This window comes from Anastrepha ludens, chromosome 5 (assembly GCF_028408465.1).
Source record: "Anastrepha ludens isolate Willacy chromosome 5, idAnaLude1.1, whole genome shotgun sequence".
Classification (NCBI taxonomy): Eukaryota; Metazoa; Arthropoda; class Insecta; order Diptera; family Tephritidae; genus Anastrepha; species Anastrepha ludens.
In genome coordinates, this window is record NC_071501.1 from 118,710,544 (window position 1) to 118,730,110 (window position 19,567).

The following is a 19,567-nucleotide window of genomic DNA, read 5'->3' on the forward strand; positions in this document are numbered from 1 at the left end:
GCAAGAAATGCATATAAAATTTAGTAGTGACCCACACTTTAAACATTACTTCGATAAAAATCAACAACAACAACAAAACTCAATGATGAGAACTAAATATAATTGCATGTATGTACTTATACTGCGAGTACTTAGCACGCAAGCGAGCGAGCAAAGCATAAAAAATAAACTACGATCGAAGAACAACTGTATACCACAGTAATTTACGTGAGTAAGCCAGTAAGCAAGTAGGACAACATTTCTGTTGTTTTAACGCCGCATGGCAAGGGGCCAATACACTGTGCAGTTAATCGGCGGTACAGCTTGTTTTGCTTGAGAAAACAAGTGGTTGCCGTGGTGTCTGTGGGGTGGGTGTGCGCAAGCTCACGCTGTGGGCTAACAACAGACAGTGTAATGGAATTTCCGTCTGGCGAGCGGAAATAGGATGCAACAGGGTGAGTGAGTGATGGACATGGCCATGGTAATGGAAATGGGAATGGGAGTGGGCTAGCAGTGGTGATGATTTAAGTTGTGGGTGTGAGTGGAGTGGACAAACAAGCAGAAGGACACAACAAAACGGAAACACCCAAAATAGACAAAAGACAAGTGAGAAAAATATGACAACGTTGAAAGCAAAAGCGAAATACGCATGACCGAGGAATAAACACCAATGTGCATATGTACATATGTAACTACTCATAGAATAAAAGTGAAAAGATAGTAAAATAGAGAAATGAATAATGGAAAAATGCAGATGAAACTATGTATGGCTGCGGTACACCAGTACACGAGGGCACCTAATAAACATGCGCAAGTTTGTAGAGATGTATGCATGTGGATATGTATGTACATATGTATGCACCCTTGTACATATATTTGTAGCTTGGTTATTGTAGTATTGTAGGCAAAGGTATATAAACTCGGCGGAAATGTATGTAAATTAAATGAACGTTGTTGTATAACCAATTCGCTTAGTTTATCAAAAAAAACCACGACAAAGCCCAAGACAATTACAATAAATATCAGCGCTGATAGCGCACGTTAGCAGAATTAAAGTAGAATAAAACAGCAACAATAACACCAGACACTCATAAAATTGTAATTGAAACAAAAACAAAATCGAAAAACTTGCACACTCACAGCAGCAACAACAATACTATTGTAATAGAGCGTGAGCATATGGCTCGTTGACTTTTTAGCCGGCTGCGTTGTAATCTGAGGTGAAGCGCTTAGGCCTGGGGTTAGGGCGGTGCGATGCGCAATGTCACAAAAAAAATTGCTGATAAAAACAATAGACACATCGAGAGGCAATAACAAATGGGAGTGAGTAGCAAATGTTTAAGTGTTCGCTCTGTGCTATTTCGCTGGTGGTACGACAGCACTTGCGGGCGCGGTAGCGGCAGAGAAAGCGATCGCACACACCACTACGACAGTATGGAAATTTAAAAGAGTTCGGGTGTGTACATACATATGTGCGTATGTATGTATATCGGCATTTGCGACATAACGTAGCGCTCCGCACCGACCGGGCCACGTAAAGGCGAAAGAGGAACCCCAATTTACATGCGAAACAATTTCAAAATCAGAGAATTTAAATGAAAATTGTGAAATGAAGGCGACATCAGCGTTTGTGCGCGACAATGACAACCAACAGCTACACAAAAAAACGCTTAACACGCTCGTCGCAATATTTACCCTGAAACAGCGAAAAAATCAGTCAAAGTACGAAATTGACGAGCAACAGCAAAAACAATAATAATAACAACAACAATGAATGGTACGATCAACAACAGTAACAGAAATAATAGCGGTAGCGACATCAACAACAGCAGCAACAACAAATGCCAGCAATAATAATAATAAAAAGATGCGTTTAAATAACATGGAAATGTTATAACACGAATCAGCGGAGGGGAAAATGTGGAGCACGTAGCAGTGCGGCGTCGCCGCAGCAGTCGTTGCCTTATTAGACATACATAGATGCGATGCGATGCGATGCGATGCGATGCGATGCGATGCGATGCGATGCGATGCGGTTCATATCGAAAGGCATACACACATACTTAAGTGGTGGGGTATGCGGTGTGGCTTACAGCGAGCCAAGCAATCAAACACCCAACCAACATTGCACTATTTTAGCACAGCGTCGTTCGAAACACCATAGCGTGCACGGTAGAAATTCAAGCAGAAATTTCGAAAACAAATTGCTATACCTATGTACATGCATGCATATGTATGTAGCTATGTATATATATTAAGTACAAACGTGTGTATAAAATTGTAATCCTATACTTGTTTTTCTGAGAAGCTACGACAAGACGTTACTTTATCAAATTTGGCAAACTTATCTTTGTTTAGCAAAACAATAAAAAAACAATTTATTGATTGAAGGAAAAGTAGGTTCAATCATCAGTACATACATATGTACATTTACAACAATACAAGTACATAAGTACCATAATATTGTCAATATTGCCAGAACTTTCGAAATTGTGGGGTTGGTACTCTAAATATGTAATTCGTTACTCTTAACAGAAACTTTCATTTTAAGTTCTTTCATGAAATTATCTTCTTCTTCTTCTGAATTGGCGCGAAAACCGCTTACGCGATTTTGGTCGAGTTTAACAAAGAGCGCCAGTCGTTTCTTTCTCCTGATAACCGGCGCCAATTGGACACACCAAGTGAAGCCAAGTCCTTCTCCATCTGATCTTTCTAACGCAGAGGAGGCTTTCCTCTTCCTCTACTACCACCAGCTGGTCCCGCATCGAGTACTTTCAGAGCCGGAGCGTTTGTATCCATTCGGGCGACATGACCCAGCCAACGTAGCCGCTGGATCTTAATTCGCTGCGCCATGTCTATGTCGTCGTAAAGCTCATACATCTCACCGTTCCTTTCCTTGTTTCCTTTGCTTTTATCAATCATCTGCATATACGAGCTAGAATGAAATTCAGATACGAATGGTGTCGAAGAAAAATAATATTGCAAATGTCGGAAAATTATGCATACATATGTAAGTAAAATCAAGCCTATTACATGAGTAGCTTCTGAGTAGGTTAATTTTTCGTAAAGACTGATATCATTTCTAGCTTTCGAGTATTTTGAAATTTTCACATCAAACCAACACCAATTGGCGCGACCTCTAGCCGCACGTACTTATGATTATATGTAGTAGTTATTTCACTAAGCCAATCACACAGCGCGCCGATTAAATGCTGTATAAATTTTATGAGTAATTTTCAACCAACTGCAGATAAGCTGAGAACAACAAATTATCGGCAATATAAATTTTTCTTTTGTCATTATTGAATTTCTTAAAACATGCATTGGTAGCATATTTTGCTTATAATACAGTTCACGAAATCAGCTCAGGGGCCAGAATTGATATCTTTAACTGCTATTATTTATCTTTATTTTGCCCTTATATACATAGAATTGGCTGAGTTGGTTTAGTTTTTTTTGTTGTCAAGGCCATTGCTAAAGAAAATATAAAAAGAATCAAGCTGCAAGCGATTCGTATCCGCCAAAAAATTCGCATAAACTCAGAAAAATTAATTTTTTGTGTGGTAAAATTTCTTTCCCGAGTTTTGTTAAAAAAACAGGCCGAGCTTGCGGTTTCTTATCTTAATATGTTCTTTGCTATTACCAGCAAAAAAGTGCGTATTAAGAAAATAAGGTTAGTCCCACTACCTAAACTCAGTTAGCTCAATTCAACACACAAAAATAAATTAGAGGGAAATAGGCATTAAATCGGAGCCAACTATTTAGTTTTATGCGTGGTGAAATAAACTACATACACATATGTGAGTTTTTTGGGACCCCCGGCATCACCCAAGAATGATAGATTGCCAGGTTTGGCCATCAGGTATGGTGAAAAACAAAATTGCCGTCCAATCAGAGCGAAGGCTGTGTTGATTCTTTTCATACAGTGAGTCAAAAAAGTATTAGCACACTCGAAAAATCAAAGTTCTCAGTGCTATAGCTTTTCTTCTAATGAAAGTATAAAAAAATAGAAAATGGTATTTTCTAAATGTGTTTATTTATTACATATCTGAACAGAAAAAAAATTTATTTCGACTTAGGTTTACAAGCTCAACCTTGAAAGGTAAAATAAGGCACTGTATATCACCAACACAATATCAATTTTCTCGGTTACGTCAAGAAACCAGTTGATTTTTTCAGATCCGCTGAGAGCCGATTAACGGTCTGAGCTTGGTTGCACTTCTAAAATCTTTTCACTACGGGTATCATTAGTAATAATTTTTAATTAATTTTATTTTCAATGCCATCAATCGAAAAAATCTCCAACAACAGTCAGCAGAGGCTTTGATTTGTTCGTTCATTCATTGCTTATTTAGTAGGTGACAAAATTAAATCAGTATACCGTGAAAACTAACTTTTTTTCTAATACACTCAAATTCTCATTTATTCATAAAACCCCATTTGGCATGACCTATCCAACAAAAGAAGCTTTAGCTCCTTTATTTTTGTTTAGCAATTTTAAGTTTTAATATGAATTTGGAAAGCGCAATGTTGGCATTTTTCAAAAATACGCAATTATTTTGAGTATTTGTGACAAATCATCAATAATCAATTTACACAAATTTTTTTGGTATTTTAAACTTTTGCAGCTTTTTCCCCACAATTTTGCAGGGAAGCATTTACATTTAATTTTTTCTACTGGGGAGTAAGAAATTTTTCTTTTTGTGCTAAAGAGTGGTACCAGCTTTAAAAAGTAGCTGGCTTGGATCTCATGAGGTTACACATCCTTTCTCAGAGAAAGTTGAATGTTCACGCAGTGAACTCACTAACTTATTAAATTAAGAAAAATAAGTAATACATTCGACTTTTTTGTGGTCTAATTCCTGCCTCAGTTTTGGAAAAGGGATCACTTCTCTGTCACTTTTCTTATTTTAAATGTTCTTCATTATAATATATTGAGCGGTCACTGATTGTAGAAAAATACAGACCGGTCATTTAAATTTCTTTTTTCTTTTATAAAGGGTGGTTAAATTTCAAGGGCCCATGTTGAATGTGAACCACACCTAAATGTCAAGTTTTTTCTGCATTTCATTTGACATTTTTCAATTTCAGACTAACTCAATTTGATCCATGGAAAGATACACAATCGAGCAACGCGTTAAAGTTGTTCAGGCTTATTATGAAAACGGGCGTTCAAATTTGGACCATCGGATGCATGTGTGCCGCCGAGGCCGCGGCGACCATTTGGCCAATATTTTGTTCCATACGTAATTTAGCCATACCAATATTATCATAATAAAGAGAAATGATAATAATTTCCTAAAAAAATTGTATTTTATTCAAAATCAGCACCGGCCCTTGAAACTTAACCACCCTTTAGTATTTAAAAACACAGCAAATTAAATGCGATTCGGTAATTCAGTTTGCAGCACTAATTATAAATAATATTTTTCCGCTACTTCTTTGAAAGATTGTTGTTGTTGTTGTTGTTGCAGCATAAATATTCCTCATACATGTACGGTGACTGCTGCTGGAGTGACAGTCCTTGGACGGATAGAGATCCGTAGAACCGACTGCCGTGGGAACGATCTTTGAAAGCTCTTTAGATTTAGTTTGTGGGTGGTGTGATATGGTCCCACTAATGCAGCTTCAGTAGGATGTGTAAACTTTTTTTGTTTTGTTTTTGCTCACTATGAATGGAGTCTTGTGAAGCCAACAAGTACTCTGAAAGTATGCATTCAAAGATTTTCCTTCAATGCCTGTTTTCCGACATACATACGAGGGGTGCCTTTTATATGTCTATACACTTTTGCATGCATTTAAACCAATTGTCGAAGCACTGTTGCCACTCTGAATGAGGTACCTCCAAAACATGCATTCTGAATGCCGCAACCGCTTCTTCAGGTGTCGAAAAACGTTGACCTCTCAGTTTATTTTTTACGTACGGGAATAAAAAGAAGTCATTCGGTGCCAAGTCAGGACTATATGGCGGATGACCCATTAATTCGATGTTTTGGGTGCTCAAAAATGCAGTTGTTTGAGCCGATGTGTGAGAGCTCTCATTGTCCTGGTGAAGAGTGATCCGTCTTTAGCGATTGGTTTTCCTAATTTCTTGGAAGACAACTGGCAAACAAATGGTTGTGTAGCACTCAGAATTTACTGTTCTGCGTTGTTCTAGTGGTACGGTTGCGACATGTCCAGTTTTTCCGAAAAAACAGGCGACCATTTGCTTGGAAGTGCTTCGTGCGCGAACAACTTTTGTTGGATTTGGCTCATCTTGAAACACCCATACAGTCGACTGCTGTTTACTTTCGGACTCATACGCGTAAATCCATGATTCATCTCCTGTCACGATGTCAAAGACGTGTTTCGAAGCCCCGCGATCGTATTTTTTGAGCATTTCCTTCGACCAATCGACACGAGCCTTTTTTTGAGCGATTGACAAATTGTGTGGGATCCAACGCGAACAAATTTTGTTGGCAGTCAAATGTTTATACAATATTGAATGATGCTGGTCCCACTAATGCCTAAGATTGTCTCAATCTCACGATAGGTCACATGATGATCTTGCAATATCAGTTCGCGTACAGCATCAATGGTTTTCGGAACAACAACTGATTTTGGACGACCTTCACGAAATTCGTCTTGGAGTGAACTACGACCACGATTGAGTTCACCATACCATCGATAAACACTGCTCCTTGATGGAGCTTCATCGCAAAAAAATTAATTAAGTTCATCCATGCAATGTTGCTGAGTTAATCCACGTCGAAAGTTGTAAAAAATAATCGCACGAAAATGTTCACGATTTAATTCCATTTTTGGACCTAGATGAATCTTTTAAGTTACTGTAAACAATACAAATAGCGCTGGTATTTCAAAACGTTCTGAGTACGTAAAAGCCAAAAAATGTCATACTTTGCGATACAGCTGTCAGTTGCCAGATTGCAACACCAGGGTTGCCAAATCCCGAGATATAAAAGGCACCCCTCGTATAAGTAAAGGGATTTCCAATAACAGGTGTTAGAGATTATTAACGATTTTTTATGGCCAGAATTGGATGGCATTGATCTGGACATCGTTTATTTTCAACAAGACGGCGCTATGTGCCACACAAGCAACGAAACCATTGATCTTTTTCGGGAAACGTTTCGGGCTGTATTATCTCTCGAAGAGGTGATCACAATTGGCCACCGAGATATTGTGATTTAACTTCTTGTGACGTTTTTCTTTGGGGCCACGTGAAAGGGAAGGTCTACGCCAACAGCCCCGGGTCGATTCAAGACCTCAAAGATGGAATTCGTGAGGCTATCTAGGACATAGGGCAGCCACTTTGCAATTCGGTTATGGAAAATTTCGTGAAAAGGTTATTGTCCTGTAAGCGTGGTCGTGGTGGTCATTTGCTTGATGTTATTTTCCACTATTAATGGCATACCTTCCTCTTTACAATGAAATAAACAACCGATCATTTATATTACAATAAAAAATAACATTTTTCTTTGAATATCAAAATAAAACATTTTTTTGGAAAACCCCTTACATGTACATATGAATGTACACATAAACATGCATACATATGTACGCTTTCGCATAGATATCAACCAAAATTTCATATACATATCTGTATGTATGTATGCACATTTATTTCAAAAATACTTTTGCTATGATATTATATTTTGATTGTTTTGACAACTTCACCACCATAACATCAAAGCAAACTCTTAATTTGTATACCCGCACACATTTGTTGTACCAAATATTCAATGCCACATTAATTTTTTCAAACTTTAGAATCGGAGTAGTTCGTAAACTTTTGCAGAACTATTGCTCGAAATCAGCATAGGGGACGATAATTAAAAGATAGACATATGTACATATGTATATTTAAATGTTTTATGTAACAGGCGTAGCAACACCCCCATACGAATGTAATATATACATATGTATGTATGTATGTGCATATTCAATTGACTCTTCCTAGAAAAATTAAATTTGGTTAAAATGCTTTAGAAACTAACGAAGTTTTTATATACATATTTATTTATGGATGATCGGTGGATACAGGCAGCAATGTGAGCCTTGTATTTACATGCATACATATGTAAAGGGTGATCTGATTGGAGGCAATTTTTCCCAATAGGGTTTTTTGACAGATCACGCGAGACTACTGCCAAACTCTAAACTTGTTTTTAGTATTCATAGCCATTTCATCATGGAAAGACTTACTCCTCAACAGCATTTACAAATCGTAGGTATAATTGTGTTACGAAAATCGACGCTCTGTGAAAAGTGTTCAGCGCGCGCTCAAGCCGACTTATGTTGTTCAGCGTTGAGTCCCCTTTTTGGCTTAATAGCTACATCAATAAGCAAAATTGCCACATTTGGAGTGAAGAGCAACCCGAAGCCATTCAAGAACAACCATTACATCCACTGAAAATAACTGTTTCATGTGGCTTATGGACTGGAGGAATCATCGGCCCATATTTCTTCAAAGACGAGGCTGGCGCCAATGTAACAGTGAAAGGCGAACGTTTTCGCGCCATGATAAAGAACTTTTTGATGCCGGAAATTAAAGCACGTGATCTCCGGCACAACATTTGGTTCCAACAAGATGGCGCTACTTGCCATACAGCCTGTCTACTGCGTCTTCGTTTCGGTGTGCAATTTATGGCTCGTCTCGGACCAAAGGATTGCTCACCAAAATCGTTTGATATTACACCTTTGGACTTTTATTTGTGGGGGAATGTGAAGTCTGCCTGTTATACCTTGTGGATAAACCAGCTTCGGTTGAGGCATTGGAAGTCAACATTACTACAGTTATTCACGAGATACCAACCAACCAAAGTCTTCCATCGTGTCATTCTAAATTGGTGTTTTGGATTGCCGAATTACGGATCATTTGCGGCCAACATTTGAAAGCGATTATCTTTAAAAAATAAATGTCTTAAACGGTTCTACACAAAAATAATAAAGATTGCCCGAACAATTTGAATTTTCGTATTTTTATTTCAATTTAAAATCCGATACCTCCAAATTGATCACCCTTTATATGCATAAAACAGATTTTGATTTCCGTCCGTTTGTCCGTTCATTTATAGTAGCGCTAACCCTAGTAACAATTAAGTTATGTTTATAAAATTTAAAATCATAATTAAAAAAATGTAAAACTGTGACGCCATTTTGCTCAACATTTTGGTTCCTTGAGCACGCAATAAATGAGCAGTATGCTATATTTTAGTAACCAATAAGGCAAAGCTGCTCAAAGTTGATGAAAGTTGTGCATTTCCCCAAAGAGTTTGTACTCATATGGTTGTTGGCCTAAGGCTCTCAAAGCAGGACGCCCTTGAATACAATGAAAAGCAAAGTTCAGAAGAACCTGCACTTGATATACATATATGACTGTTGCATATTCCCAGCGAAGCAGCTGTTGAAGTATTTTGATCCCAGTTGGCAAAGCCGACAAACGGTTGTTAGATAATAAGAAGAAGCATTTGCAATGCAGGTTAAGCGAATACTTGTACAACATACATAGATATTTATTTTTAAACGTAGATATGAAAGTCTGGAAAAAAGCAATTAATAATATGAATAATAATTGGCGCTTACATCCATTGTTGGGTGGTTAGCCGAGCTCCTCTTTCTATTGTCTACAGTTTCATGCCGCCTCCGAAGGGCAGATGGTTTTCCACGAGGAGCTTTTTCATGGCAGAAATACACTCGGAGGTTTGCAATGGCTTGTTGGGGATCGATCGCTTTTAGAAAAAACTTTTTTCGAGCATTTGGAGTCATGCACCATCTCATTCGGCTACGGCGGCCGAACAAGGCAATTAGGTACTACAAAAGCATTTTTCATATTTTTCAAAACAATAATTTGTATTACTACTACATCTGTGTGTGTATGTACAGTAAAATACACGCATATGTACAGATGTAAAATAGTGTTGTAGTTATTATCACAATATTGATTTTTGTAGTTACACTTTTCATGCTCTTAGCCAATTCGATTTTTGCTATGCCACACTGTCCAACGTCGCGGCGGGAATAGTGGCCTAACGCAGACAACGACGGCAACGTCATTCAATTAGTGGCAGCGGTGAAAAGCGCATGACAAGAACACAAACAAAAGCAAAAGCGAAATCATCGTAAATAACCAAAAAAAAAACCGACAAAGAGATAGGTTGACAACGTCGACGACATTAAATTACCACAAGCCACGGCAGCACTGAAAACGCCATTTACTACAAAACATTTATACAAACGTATGTGTGTATGTATGTGCATAGGTATCTAAGCAGACGTAGCAAAAGCAAAGCAGGGCAGCGCCAATGTGACGACGCTGGCGCTCGATAGGTACGAATATGGTTAATTTACACATGAATACTTGCATATGTATGTATGCAAATTGGTATTGCTACCGCTGCCACCGCTGCCTTTTTTGTTTATTGGTTTTCATTTTGTTATTGATGTTGCTGCCACCGTTGTGGGGCTGCCTAATCAAGCGAAAAGTGCTCTGCTCAGTGCCGCACGACAGTAGAAGATGAGAGGAAATTGTTGCCCAATTTAATCTTGCTACCTACCTATTTGCTAGCGGAATCGCTACAAAACGCCCGTTCACCACCCCGTGCAATCGACGGATGATTGACTGCCTCCAGTATAGCTGCTGCTGCTATCGGGTTCCTGCTGTTGTTTTGTAGGCGCACAATTATGAATTTTTTACTTAAATACAGTTGCGTTGATGGCAATTGAAACTTTTAAATATTCTTATGTTTTTAACGCTAATATTGGTTGATTGCTATTGGTTGCGATTTCTTTTGTTGCTTCATTTGATAAATGGAATTGAAATTTTAACACTGCACTGTTCGCCATAGCGCGTTTTTCACTTTATGTTACCGCTGCCAAGATGCTCCATATGTGCCAACATACATATATTCCCCCTGAAATCAAATGAGCAACGACTCCTCGGCATCCACAACCGTTCCGACGTACACACTTGGTGTTTTCATTTTATGCGCGCGCTCTTGTGTGTATATTTATGTTTTAATTCTGCTTTATTATTGTTTTTCGCAAACTTTGCACTTTGCTGTTTTGCCTTTTCGCCTTCTCAATTCAATTTTGTGGCAATTTCCATTTCCACACACCAATCTGCACACATGTCAAAACACAAAAACAGACAAACGAGCGAGCTAACACAATTGCATGCACCTCAATTTTAGTTGTTGTTGTTAACGTTTTTTTTTCTGTAATTTTTCTGTTATCTACATATGTATGTGTTGTCACTGATTTCTTCTGCCATCACCTCAAGGTGATTCCAATTGGAGTTCTTGTTTGTTTGTATATAAATACATATTTTGCAAACGACTGTAACTTAAACAACAACAAATATTTCACATCTTTTATGTTTGGAATTTTACGGACAACTTCTCGAATCAGAATTTCCAAACGTCAGCAAATTATAGTGTATACTGCAATAGCAAGTAAAATAATAAGCGAACAAACCGAAAGAAACGAATGAACGAACGAATAATTTTATTGTTGATGCGCCACGGTAAACGAACGAGGAGCGAATGTCGTGACAATTGCGCTGCTATCACCCAACATGCCAGCAGCGGCAACGATAGCGAAAATTGCAACTGTCGTTGTCGTTGTCGTTGCGTTGTGCGCTCGTTAACAAAACTACGGCGGCTGCACACAGGTGGGCAGCGGACCGCGCGTATCGCGCGCCACGAGCAACGAAAGCCGAACTGTGAACGACAAACTTATTAATCAGCACTTAACAACTGCACTTAATTACTTTAAGTGTTTTATCAACAAAAAATACTTTAAATACTTGGGTAGATATATATTTATAGAGAGAAAACACTCAGGTCATAGTCGTACATGTACATCCGGTATACCGTTAAGTCAAAAGGGAAATAGTAAGAATGGCGCTCACTGAATGTTTCGCAGATGACAGCGATGGCAATTCTCTTTCGAATCGTAATTAGGGCTGCCATCGCTTTTTATACTAGGAGAAGAAAAATAAATTGCTCTCGCATAGTCCAGGTCGTAAGTTCACAATTATTAAAAATAAAAACAAAAACTAATTATAATTGATCTTAGTATTAGTGCGATTTGGGGTCTTCTTATTTAACGGGTTAGGGGTAGTCAGAGGCCCGAGAAAATGATGATTCTCAATAATTTTGTTTTGCTAGCCCATTGCTTTATTTGAAAAAAATAAAAACATAGCGCTAATACATCATGTTACGACTTGACTTTATAAAAAAAAAAATGAATAATTGTAAAAGTTATCGCTGTTTGTGTGGAGTCCGTTTCTCCAGAAGTCCCTTGCGGTAATCATCACAAGTCTTTGGAGATTCATCTATAATCAATCGTACAAGAGAAATTAGTTTTATTAATAGATAATCTTGTGCCTGATCGAAGCTTTTTTTCAATATTAACAATATCGCGGTATTAGAAAATATTTTTCAGATTTGCGAGAAAAAAACCGACAATTAATTGTTTAAAAAAAATTGGAATTTTCGAAAAAAAAAATCCAGATAAATTTACCTTCAAAGTTTTCAGTTTGTTAAGTTTTGTTAAGTTGATTGATAAGATTGTTAAGTTGTTCTCCAATAAAATGTCTTCCTATAGTTCCTCTGAGTTCGATCACTACTTATAGAGCCCATTTCTCGAGGTGACGACGAGGTGCGCGACCTTTTCCAAGGTACTCCAAATCAAGCCACCCAGTTTTGCACAAAAAACTCAGCCTGATTTTGGCTTCTTGGTTTGGTAGAGCGTACACTTCTGGGCACACCCTGAAGAGGTCTACACCAAAGAGTACATATTTTTTCCCCAAAATCAGCTGGAAGTAACCTGCTCGCTCAAATGGCGAACCCACGTTGTATTGCTGGGATGTCCAAGACTTCTGGCCTTGCGCACCATCAAGGCGAATTCCTGTTTTTGTTTTGGCATCTCATTCGCTCGCTATTGTTGCCAGTCGGTTCACGAAGTTTTCCGTTCGCAACACTATGATCAGATCACGGGAATGATTTCCGTCTTCACTTTCCCATACGCGATGCAGAGCTCGATCAGTAATTTTAAAGCTATTCCACTGCCTTAGCTACAGCATTTTCTATCGCCATTTCAGTGTTAGATAGTATCTCTTCTGCGTTTGTCACTTCCATGAACTTTTCCAGGTCAGGATAATTCAATTGACTTCGTCTTATCGCACTTGATTACCACTCATCAGCTGGTTGCAAGTGCATTGATCTGATGGAAATAATGCGTTCGGACCTTTTGACCTTGGGACAATCATTACAATCAGGCTACCAAGTATTTCCATGCTGTTCCCCTTTGCGATAGTTGAGATAGTTTCTCTCCAGCGTCTATTGTTTCCTCCCAACTAAGCTTCGGTGTTCTACGTAGTATTCTACAATTGCGTACACTCTGTCCAACTGTAACACTTTATATCCGAACTGCTGAGTCTTAGCATATGACTTCCCCTTAAGAGAGAGAACCAATGTAGCAACTTTGTCTACAGTACTCCAGTGATTTGTTGTTGCTGTTAATTCGAACTGGAGTTTAACAATTGGTAATGGTACAGTACCTTTAAGGGATGGTGCTTTTTCTTTGGGATCCCTGTTTAGCATATTTGGGCATATTTGGGTGCATTTACTTCAGCCTCAATCGTTTCCAGTTATGACGATATATGTGTATCTTGTACTTCTAATTGTGATATACGTGTATCCTTCTTTTCCAGTTGCGCCCTTATCTGCGACCAAAGCTCCGCTGATATTTTCGAAATCTGCGATGACCGCGATACTATTTGCGACGAAACTTGTAACATTTGCGATGAAATTTGTGCTTTTGCAGCCATAATCACAGGCATATCTAACCCTGGTGATGGTCCTGGATGCTCTTGCCTTTCTTCCACTTTAGTTGACGATTCCTCAGCTTCCAGCGAACACATATTCGTGTACATTGACACCCTTTGCCTTCATAGCCTCTTCCAGTCGTGCTTGCACCCTGCTTTGTTTTCTGAGGCTGATAAGCCACGCTGTTCCAACTTCTTAAGTTACAGAATCTCTCAACTTTGTTATTTTTAGGATCCTATTTTACGGAACTTTATTTTAAAATCCCACTTCTGACACCAATAAATAAAAGTCACAAATTAATAACAGCACAACTTGCCCGCTTTATTTATTCACTTTACGTTTACACGTTCACATCCTCAACTTAAAAATGAGTATTTTGTGCGCATGCAACTCTGCTTATATCCATGAGCTTGATAACTATCGTAATTTGTAAATGTGGCAACTCCCCATCTATGTATGGGGAATGCTTATGCTACTACAACAACAACACTCCATGCGCATTTGCTACCATAAGTTTTTGCAACCTCACTAAACGTCTCATACGGATTTCCTCCAACAGATTATTATTGGCATATCGTTAAACAAAGAAACCAAAAACACCGAAATATTCCACCAAAATAATTTCTAGGAAGAAAAACCTCTCAAAGCTGTGGGGATAAGAGAGTTGATTGTCAATTCTGCAGGTAATCTGCCATATGTGAACGGGTGGATTTATAGGTGATTAATCCATATGTGAACGTATTATAATGCAAGAATTACAGAGAAATAGATTGCGCCTTTCGTATTTATAGTGTCGTAAGAGGTCATAAATAAACAAGCAAAAGGAAGGGGAATTACTTGTTTGTGAAGAGAAGAGTAAGCAAAAGCAATGAAAAGAAGCACAAGAAACGAGAATATAACTACTACAACTACAACAAATTGCATTTGGAGGCTTTATATTAAGTTGTGCTTTCACAATTTAACACACAGATCTTCGTTTTCCTTGGTTTGTTTATTTTAAATCTCAAATCACAATATTACCCAACCATTTACTGAATTTTCACATGCATGTAATTTCGTTTTGTTTGTCTAATTTAAAACTGTCACCACGACAAATTTTAAATGGCTTTGTAAAGAAGAAAAAGTCTGGCATTATCGTTGCGTCAGAAATCTCTTAATTGCATGAAGGAATTTTTAATATTCGCTCGTTCGGTTTGCTCAAGGCGAATTGAGCACTGCCATCCTTAGATTTTCCTCACTTCAATTTTGTTTTTTGTTTCGTAAACATACATTCAAGGCGAATTCAATACAGCTGATAGCAACCACATACATATTACTAAAACCCTACATGTATTTGTTGTTGCCTTTGCTCCAAACATCACGTCAAAATCAGCTGTTTGTTTTCAGGGTGATTTGCTTGTGAAACGTACGCTGGAAAGTCACGAAATAGAAAGTCGCCACATTTCCCACAGTTTATTGAAGATTTAGTATGTAGCTTATGTATGAATTGGATGTTCTTGTGGATAGGAAAAAACTCGTCTACGTTTGCGGTATTTCAATTATTAACATATATTTCAGAATTTGCCACGGGCATGCATAAGGTGAAATTGACTGTAGAGAGTGAAGTTTGGACACGGAAAAGTTTAAAACAGAGAAACATAACGCAAAGAAACTTCGAAACAAGGGCAAAATTAAAGTCTCACTGCGTACTGAAAGTAATGTATGCAACATTGAGCTCAATTGTATTTGTGTCACATTTTTAATTTGCAATTTTTACATGTGTACTTCTATATCCTCATAGGATATTGATGGCTATCAGAAATCCACCTTGGCTACTAATGACTATGATGACTTCATACTAAATACAGTTGAGATGCACATACCATATTGCATAAAAATGTTTGCTTGATGTTTTTTGTGGAGAATCGATCGCTATGATTTACATCTAAAACTGTACACTTCAAAATTCTGGATATCAAATGTTTAACATGCTTGTAAATTCCTTTTATATAATTCAACTTTATTGATGTTAATAGCCTGTATTTAGAACAGAAGTTGTCGAACTTTGAAAAATTGATTCAAAAATAAATTCTTCTTCTTCTTAATTGGCGCTTACGCGATTTTGGCCGAGTTTAACAAAGCGCGCCAGTCGTTTCTTTCTCTTGCTAACCAGCGCCAATTGGACACACCAAGTGAAGCCAAGTCCTTCTCCACCTGATCTTTCCAACGTAGAGGAGGCCTTCCTCTACTACCACCAGCTGGTACCGCATAGAATACTTTCAGAGCCGGGGCGTTTGTATCCATTCGGACGACATGACCCAACCAACGTATTCGCTGCGCTATGTCTATGCCGTCGTAAAGCTCATCGTTCCATCGCCTGCGATATTCGTCGTTGCCAACGTGCAAAGGTCCAAAAATCTTACGCAAAATCTTTCTCTCAAAATATCTGAATTAGCATTCAATTTCAATCCATGCAACAAAATATCTAATGTATTTCTTGGCAGACGAAATTTCTTGGTTTAAAATCGCAATTGTATGTTTAAAACTAAAATATTCGCTTCTAGCTTCCAACAGCGCATGTGGTAATACCTTTGGACAATTCGCCAACTGTTGGTATGCATGTTTTTAATAAATTATATCAAACGTTTTTATAGCAAATTTCATACCTTGTAGTCATTATATAGCCATTGCGGCATAAAAGCGTTGAGACTTAGCATCTTGTTTGCTATATATTTATGTACATACGTACGCTAGTAGGATTTCCTAACTCATAATCATAAATGAGTTTTTGCAACAGTGACCGGGCTATATTGGTTGCTTTACTGCGATGAGGCAAATCTAAATTATAGAAAAAATCCTATAGCAAAGAAAATGTTTGTATAGAAATTACTTTTTCTCTCCAGCCATTTCATTTCCTTGTGACCACGCTCATGCTTCATTGGCGCTTTCCTTGGTAATGCGTCGTATCCCTATGGGAAGAGATGAAAATCCAAAACCAGTAAGTAGCTTCAACGCAGCAGTATATAAACCACAACCAGCTAAAATTATTGCCATTTCTTGTGGACCTTTGTTCGTCTTTTAGATAAGCAGCGAGTCGAACCGGTGCTTTGTATGATTCACCATGGTCTTGCAATGATACAGCCACAATAAATAGTCCTAAAATTTTGAATGAATTAAATTAAAAGACAATACGTGAATAAATGCTCCATTTGCACCAATAGCTCAGTAAACACAAATGTAAACATATGTATGAATGTCAACATACAAATGGAAGCAAAGCATGTTATTTCGACACAATTCATATATATATGCGGCGAAAAATTCAGCTGGGTGCAAGGCGAATTTATTACAGGTGACAGCAAACACATATAAGTAAAACCCTACATGTATTTGTTGTTGCGTTTGGTGCAAGCATCACGTCAAAATCGGCAAGCAAATGTAAACATACGAATGTAAACATACCAATACATACAAACAAAGCATATCATTTTGACATAAGCCATACCTACGGCGAAAAATTCAGCTGGGTGAATGCTGTCACCTTAATAAATCCACCTTGGCTGGGTGGTTGTCATTACCTGTATAAATTCGCCTTGGTTCTGTTGCTGCTCCCTCTTACTTTCGAAGATTGAAAATCAGCTGTTACCGGTACAGACGTGTTAGTTTCGTAACAACATAAAACCGGGTACTTAGTTTTATGGATTATGAATTTAACCTCCGGGTATTACGTACTTATGTGCAAGTTAACGTGGATACTGTCAGAAAAGATTTGTCGCAATGCCGAGTTTTTTATTGTTTTTAGTTAACACAAACACAAATATGATCGAAAGGTTCTTGCTTGAAGTAGTTAGAAATGTAGAATTTGTAATGGGTTCATTTCCCGAAAATTTTCTTTCACCATATTTTTGCTTGAGTTTATCACTTTTATGGAATGTGAGTAATTGCGTTTTATTTAGAACTAGCATTACCCAGTGGGCTTCGCACCACCATACATAAAATGTTTTTTTATATCGCAAGAAATTTTTCATATTAAGTTTTCTTTATAGAACTCGTAAAATGTTTAAACAGTTGAATTAGTTGATTTTTTTCATTCAACATACTTTCTAAAGATGTCACATTAGCCTTTTCTGTACTTTTTTAAAATTTGATTGTGGTGGTCACCTACATATATACAGGTAAGGTGAAAGAGCCGATAAAAACTTGTAATTAAACTTTGATTCTTTAATTTCCATTTCAATTTTTACGCTAAATAAATTATGCTAAAATAAATAAAGTTAAAAATATTTTTCCAGTTCCTCCTGGAGCATTAAATTTTTAATTATATTTGCGTCCAAAATGACTTGCAATTCGATAAAAAATTGATGCGAAAGTTGATTGCATCGCAAAATAAAATTGTTTTCTTGAGGGCGAATCATCAATCCATACGAATAAAAATTCATCGCACTGACGGTTTTCGTTGATTTTTGACCTGCGATGCAAAAATTAATTAGCGTATGAAAATTATTTAAAAATCATATTTAAACAAAAATAAAATGTGTATGTACCAGTTGTTGAATTTATCATTGGTATGTTGATATGATAGCCATTGCCCCCTCTCCAAAACAAATTGGAGTATTGCAATGCATCATAACAGCGATGGAGTTCTGAAATACGTTGTTATTGCTCATTTCTACGATACAAAACAATATCTCGTGGCTGAAACTGTAACAACAATAGCTACTTCATCAATCGTTGGTACATTGAATCGTCTGGCGTGCTCCCAATTGGTGTTTTATCGGCTTTTATTATGATTTTGTGGCCATCGGTGGGCATCAGATCGAATGCCACTTTGAACAATTTCACCAATTCATTGTGTTGATGGAACATTGTTTGCAATTCATTCACGATTGATCTTCTCGTATTCGTCGAAATTGCACAGCGCTGATCTAATTCACGATTCTCATCACCAATAAAATATATTTGCAAAAATTGATGGTCACCATCTGGGAATGGTAGCAAAGACCCAGCTCTATGGTATATTTGACCTTGAATCTGTAAAGTTCGAGAAATATATGTAGATAACGGATCTGAATTTTTAAAAACATTTTAACTGGTTGTAGTACATAAGAATGCAATCTCTTAACCTGAAGGCGAGTTCCCAATTGGTCTATATCTGGAGTCCTTAGTTACCCAGCGAAAAGAAAAGTCCTCTTTTCATTAGAATTTATCAACAACTTACAATGGATACTCATGTGGTTCAAACACCTCCTAGGGTTATCCAGGTCCACGTTTTGGTATATATCTCGAGACCCTAGTTACGGAGGGGCATTAAAAATACTCTAACTATAGCAATCATCAACAGCTCCCATTTGCTACCCATATTGTACGAACACATCCTTAAGTTATCGGGGTCCACATTTTGGCCGATATCTCGAGACCCTAGTCACGGAGCGGCATCAAAAATACTCTATACTATAGAATCATCAGCAGCTTCCATTTGCTACCCATATTGTACAAACACATCCTAGGGTTATCCAGGTCCACGTTTTGGTCTATATCTCGAGACCCTAGTTACGGAGGGGCATTAAAAATACTCTAACTATAGCAATCATCAACAGCTCCCATTTGCTACCCATATTGTACGAACACATCCTTAAGTTATCGGGGTCCACATTTTGGCCGATATCTCGAGACCCTAGTCACGGAGCGGCATCAAAAATACTCTATACTATAGAATCATCAGCAGCTTCCATTTGCTACCCATATTGTACAAACACATCCTAGGGTTATCCAGGTCC

The 19,567-nt window shown here is 37.8% G+C and overlaps 2 protein-coding genes and 1 long non-coding RNA gene across 7 annotated transcripts in view; 1 reads left to right on the forward strand and 2 right to left on the reverse strand.

Annotated features, from left to right (window-relative positions):
• The window catches only part of LOC128865235 (serine-rich adhesin for platelets), an 83,830-nt gene extending 72,323 nt beyond the window's left edge, over positions 1-11,507 (reverse strand). For both annotated transcript variants that reach the window (XM_054105360.1, XM_054105361.1), the window contains exon 1: positions 10,536-11,507. The gene's annotated coding sequence lies outside the window, so the exon portion shown is untranslated. The remainder of the gene's footprint in view (positions 1-10,535) is intronic.
• A 3,587-nt stretch (positions 11,508-15,094) lies between these two features.
• On the forward strand, positions 15,095-15,811 carry LOC128863390 (uncharacterized). 4 transcript variants are annotated; one of them, XR_008454600.1, is made up of 3 exons: positions 15,115-15,290; positions 15,369-15,510; positions 15,592-15,810. XR_008454600.1 is itself a non-coding variant. In XM_054102524.1 (2 exons), exons 1-2 carry the CDS (start codon positions 15,293-15,295, stop codon positions 15,697-15,699), a joined length of 321 nt encoding a protein of 106 aa, XP_053958499.1. In that variant the 5' UTR covers positions 15,114-15,292; the 3' UTR covers positions 15,700-15,811. The 4 variants fall into 4 exon arrangements, 1 of the variants encoding a protein (XP_053958499.1); XR_008454599.1 differs by having other exon boundaries at positions 15,117-15,277; positions 15,592-15,806; XR_008454598.1 differs by having other exon boundaries at positions 15,095-15,510; positions 15,592-15,809.
• A 7-nt stretch (positions 15,812-15,818) lies between these two features.
• LOC128863391 (uncharacterized) lies at positions 15,819-17,064 on the reverse strand. The gene is made up of 3 exons (XR_008454601.1): positions 16,983-17,064; positions 16,457-16,946; positions 15,819-16,397 (listed from the first exon to the last, which is right to left on the reverse strand). It is a non-coding gene; the product is annotated as an uncharacterized LOC128863391 (long non-coding RNA).
• Between the last annotated feature and the right edge of the window lie 2,503 nt (positions 17,065-19,567).

Coding starts and splice junctions, on each gene's coding strand:
- LOC128863390 (XM_054102524.1), top strand. CDS start 15,293: ATGAATTGGATGTTCTTGTGGATAGGAAAAAACTCGTCTACGTTTGCG. Junction 15,506..15,591: donor AGTCTCACTGCGTACTGAAA/GTAATGTATGCA, acceptor ATATCCTCATAG/GATATTGATGGCTATCAGAA.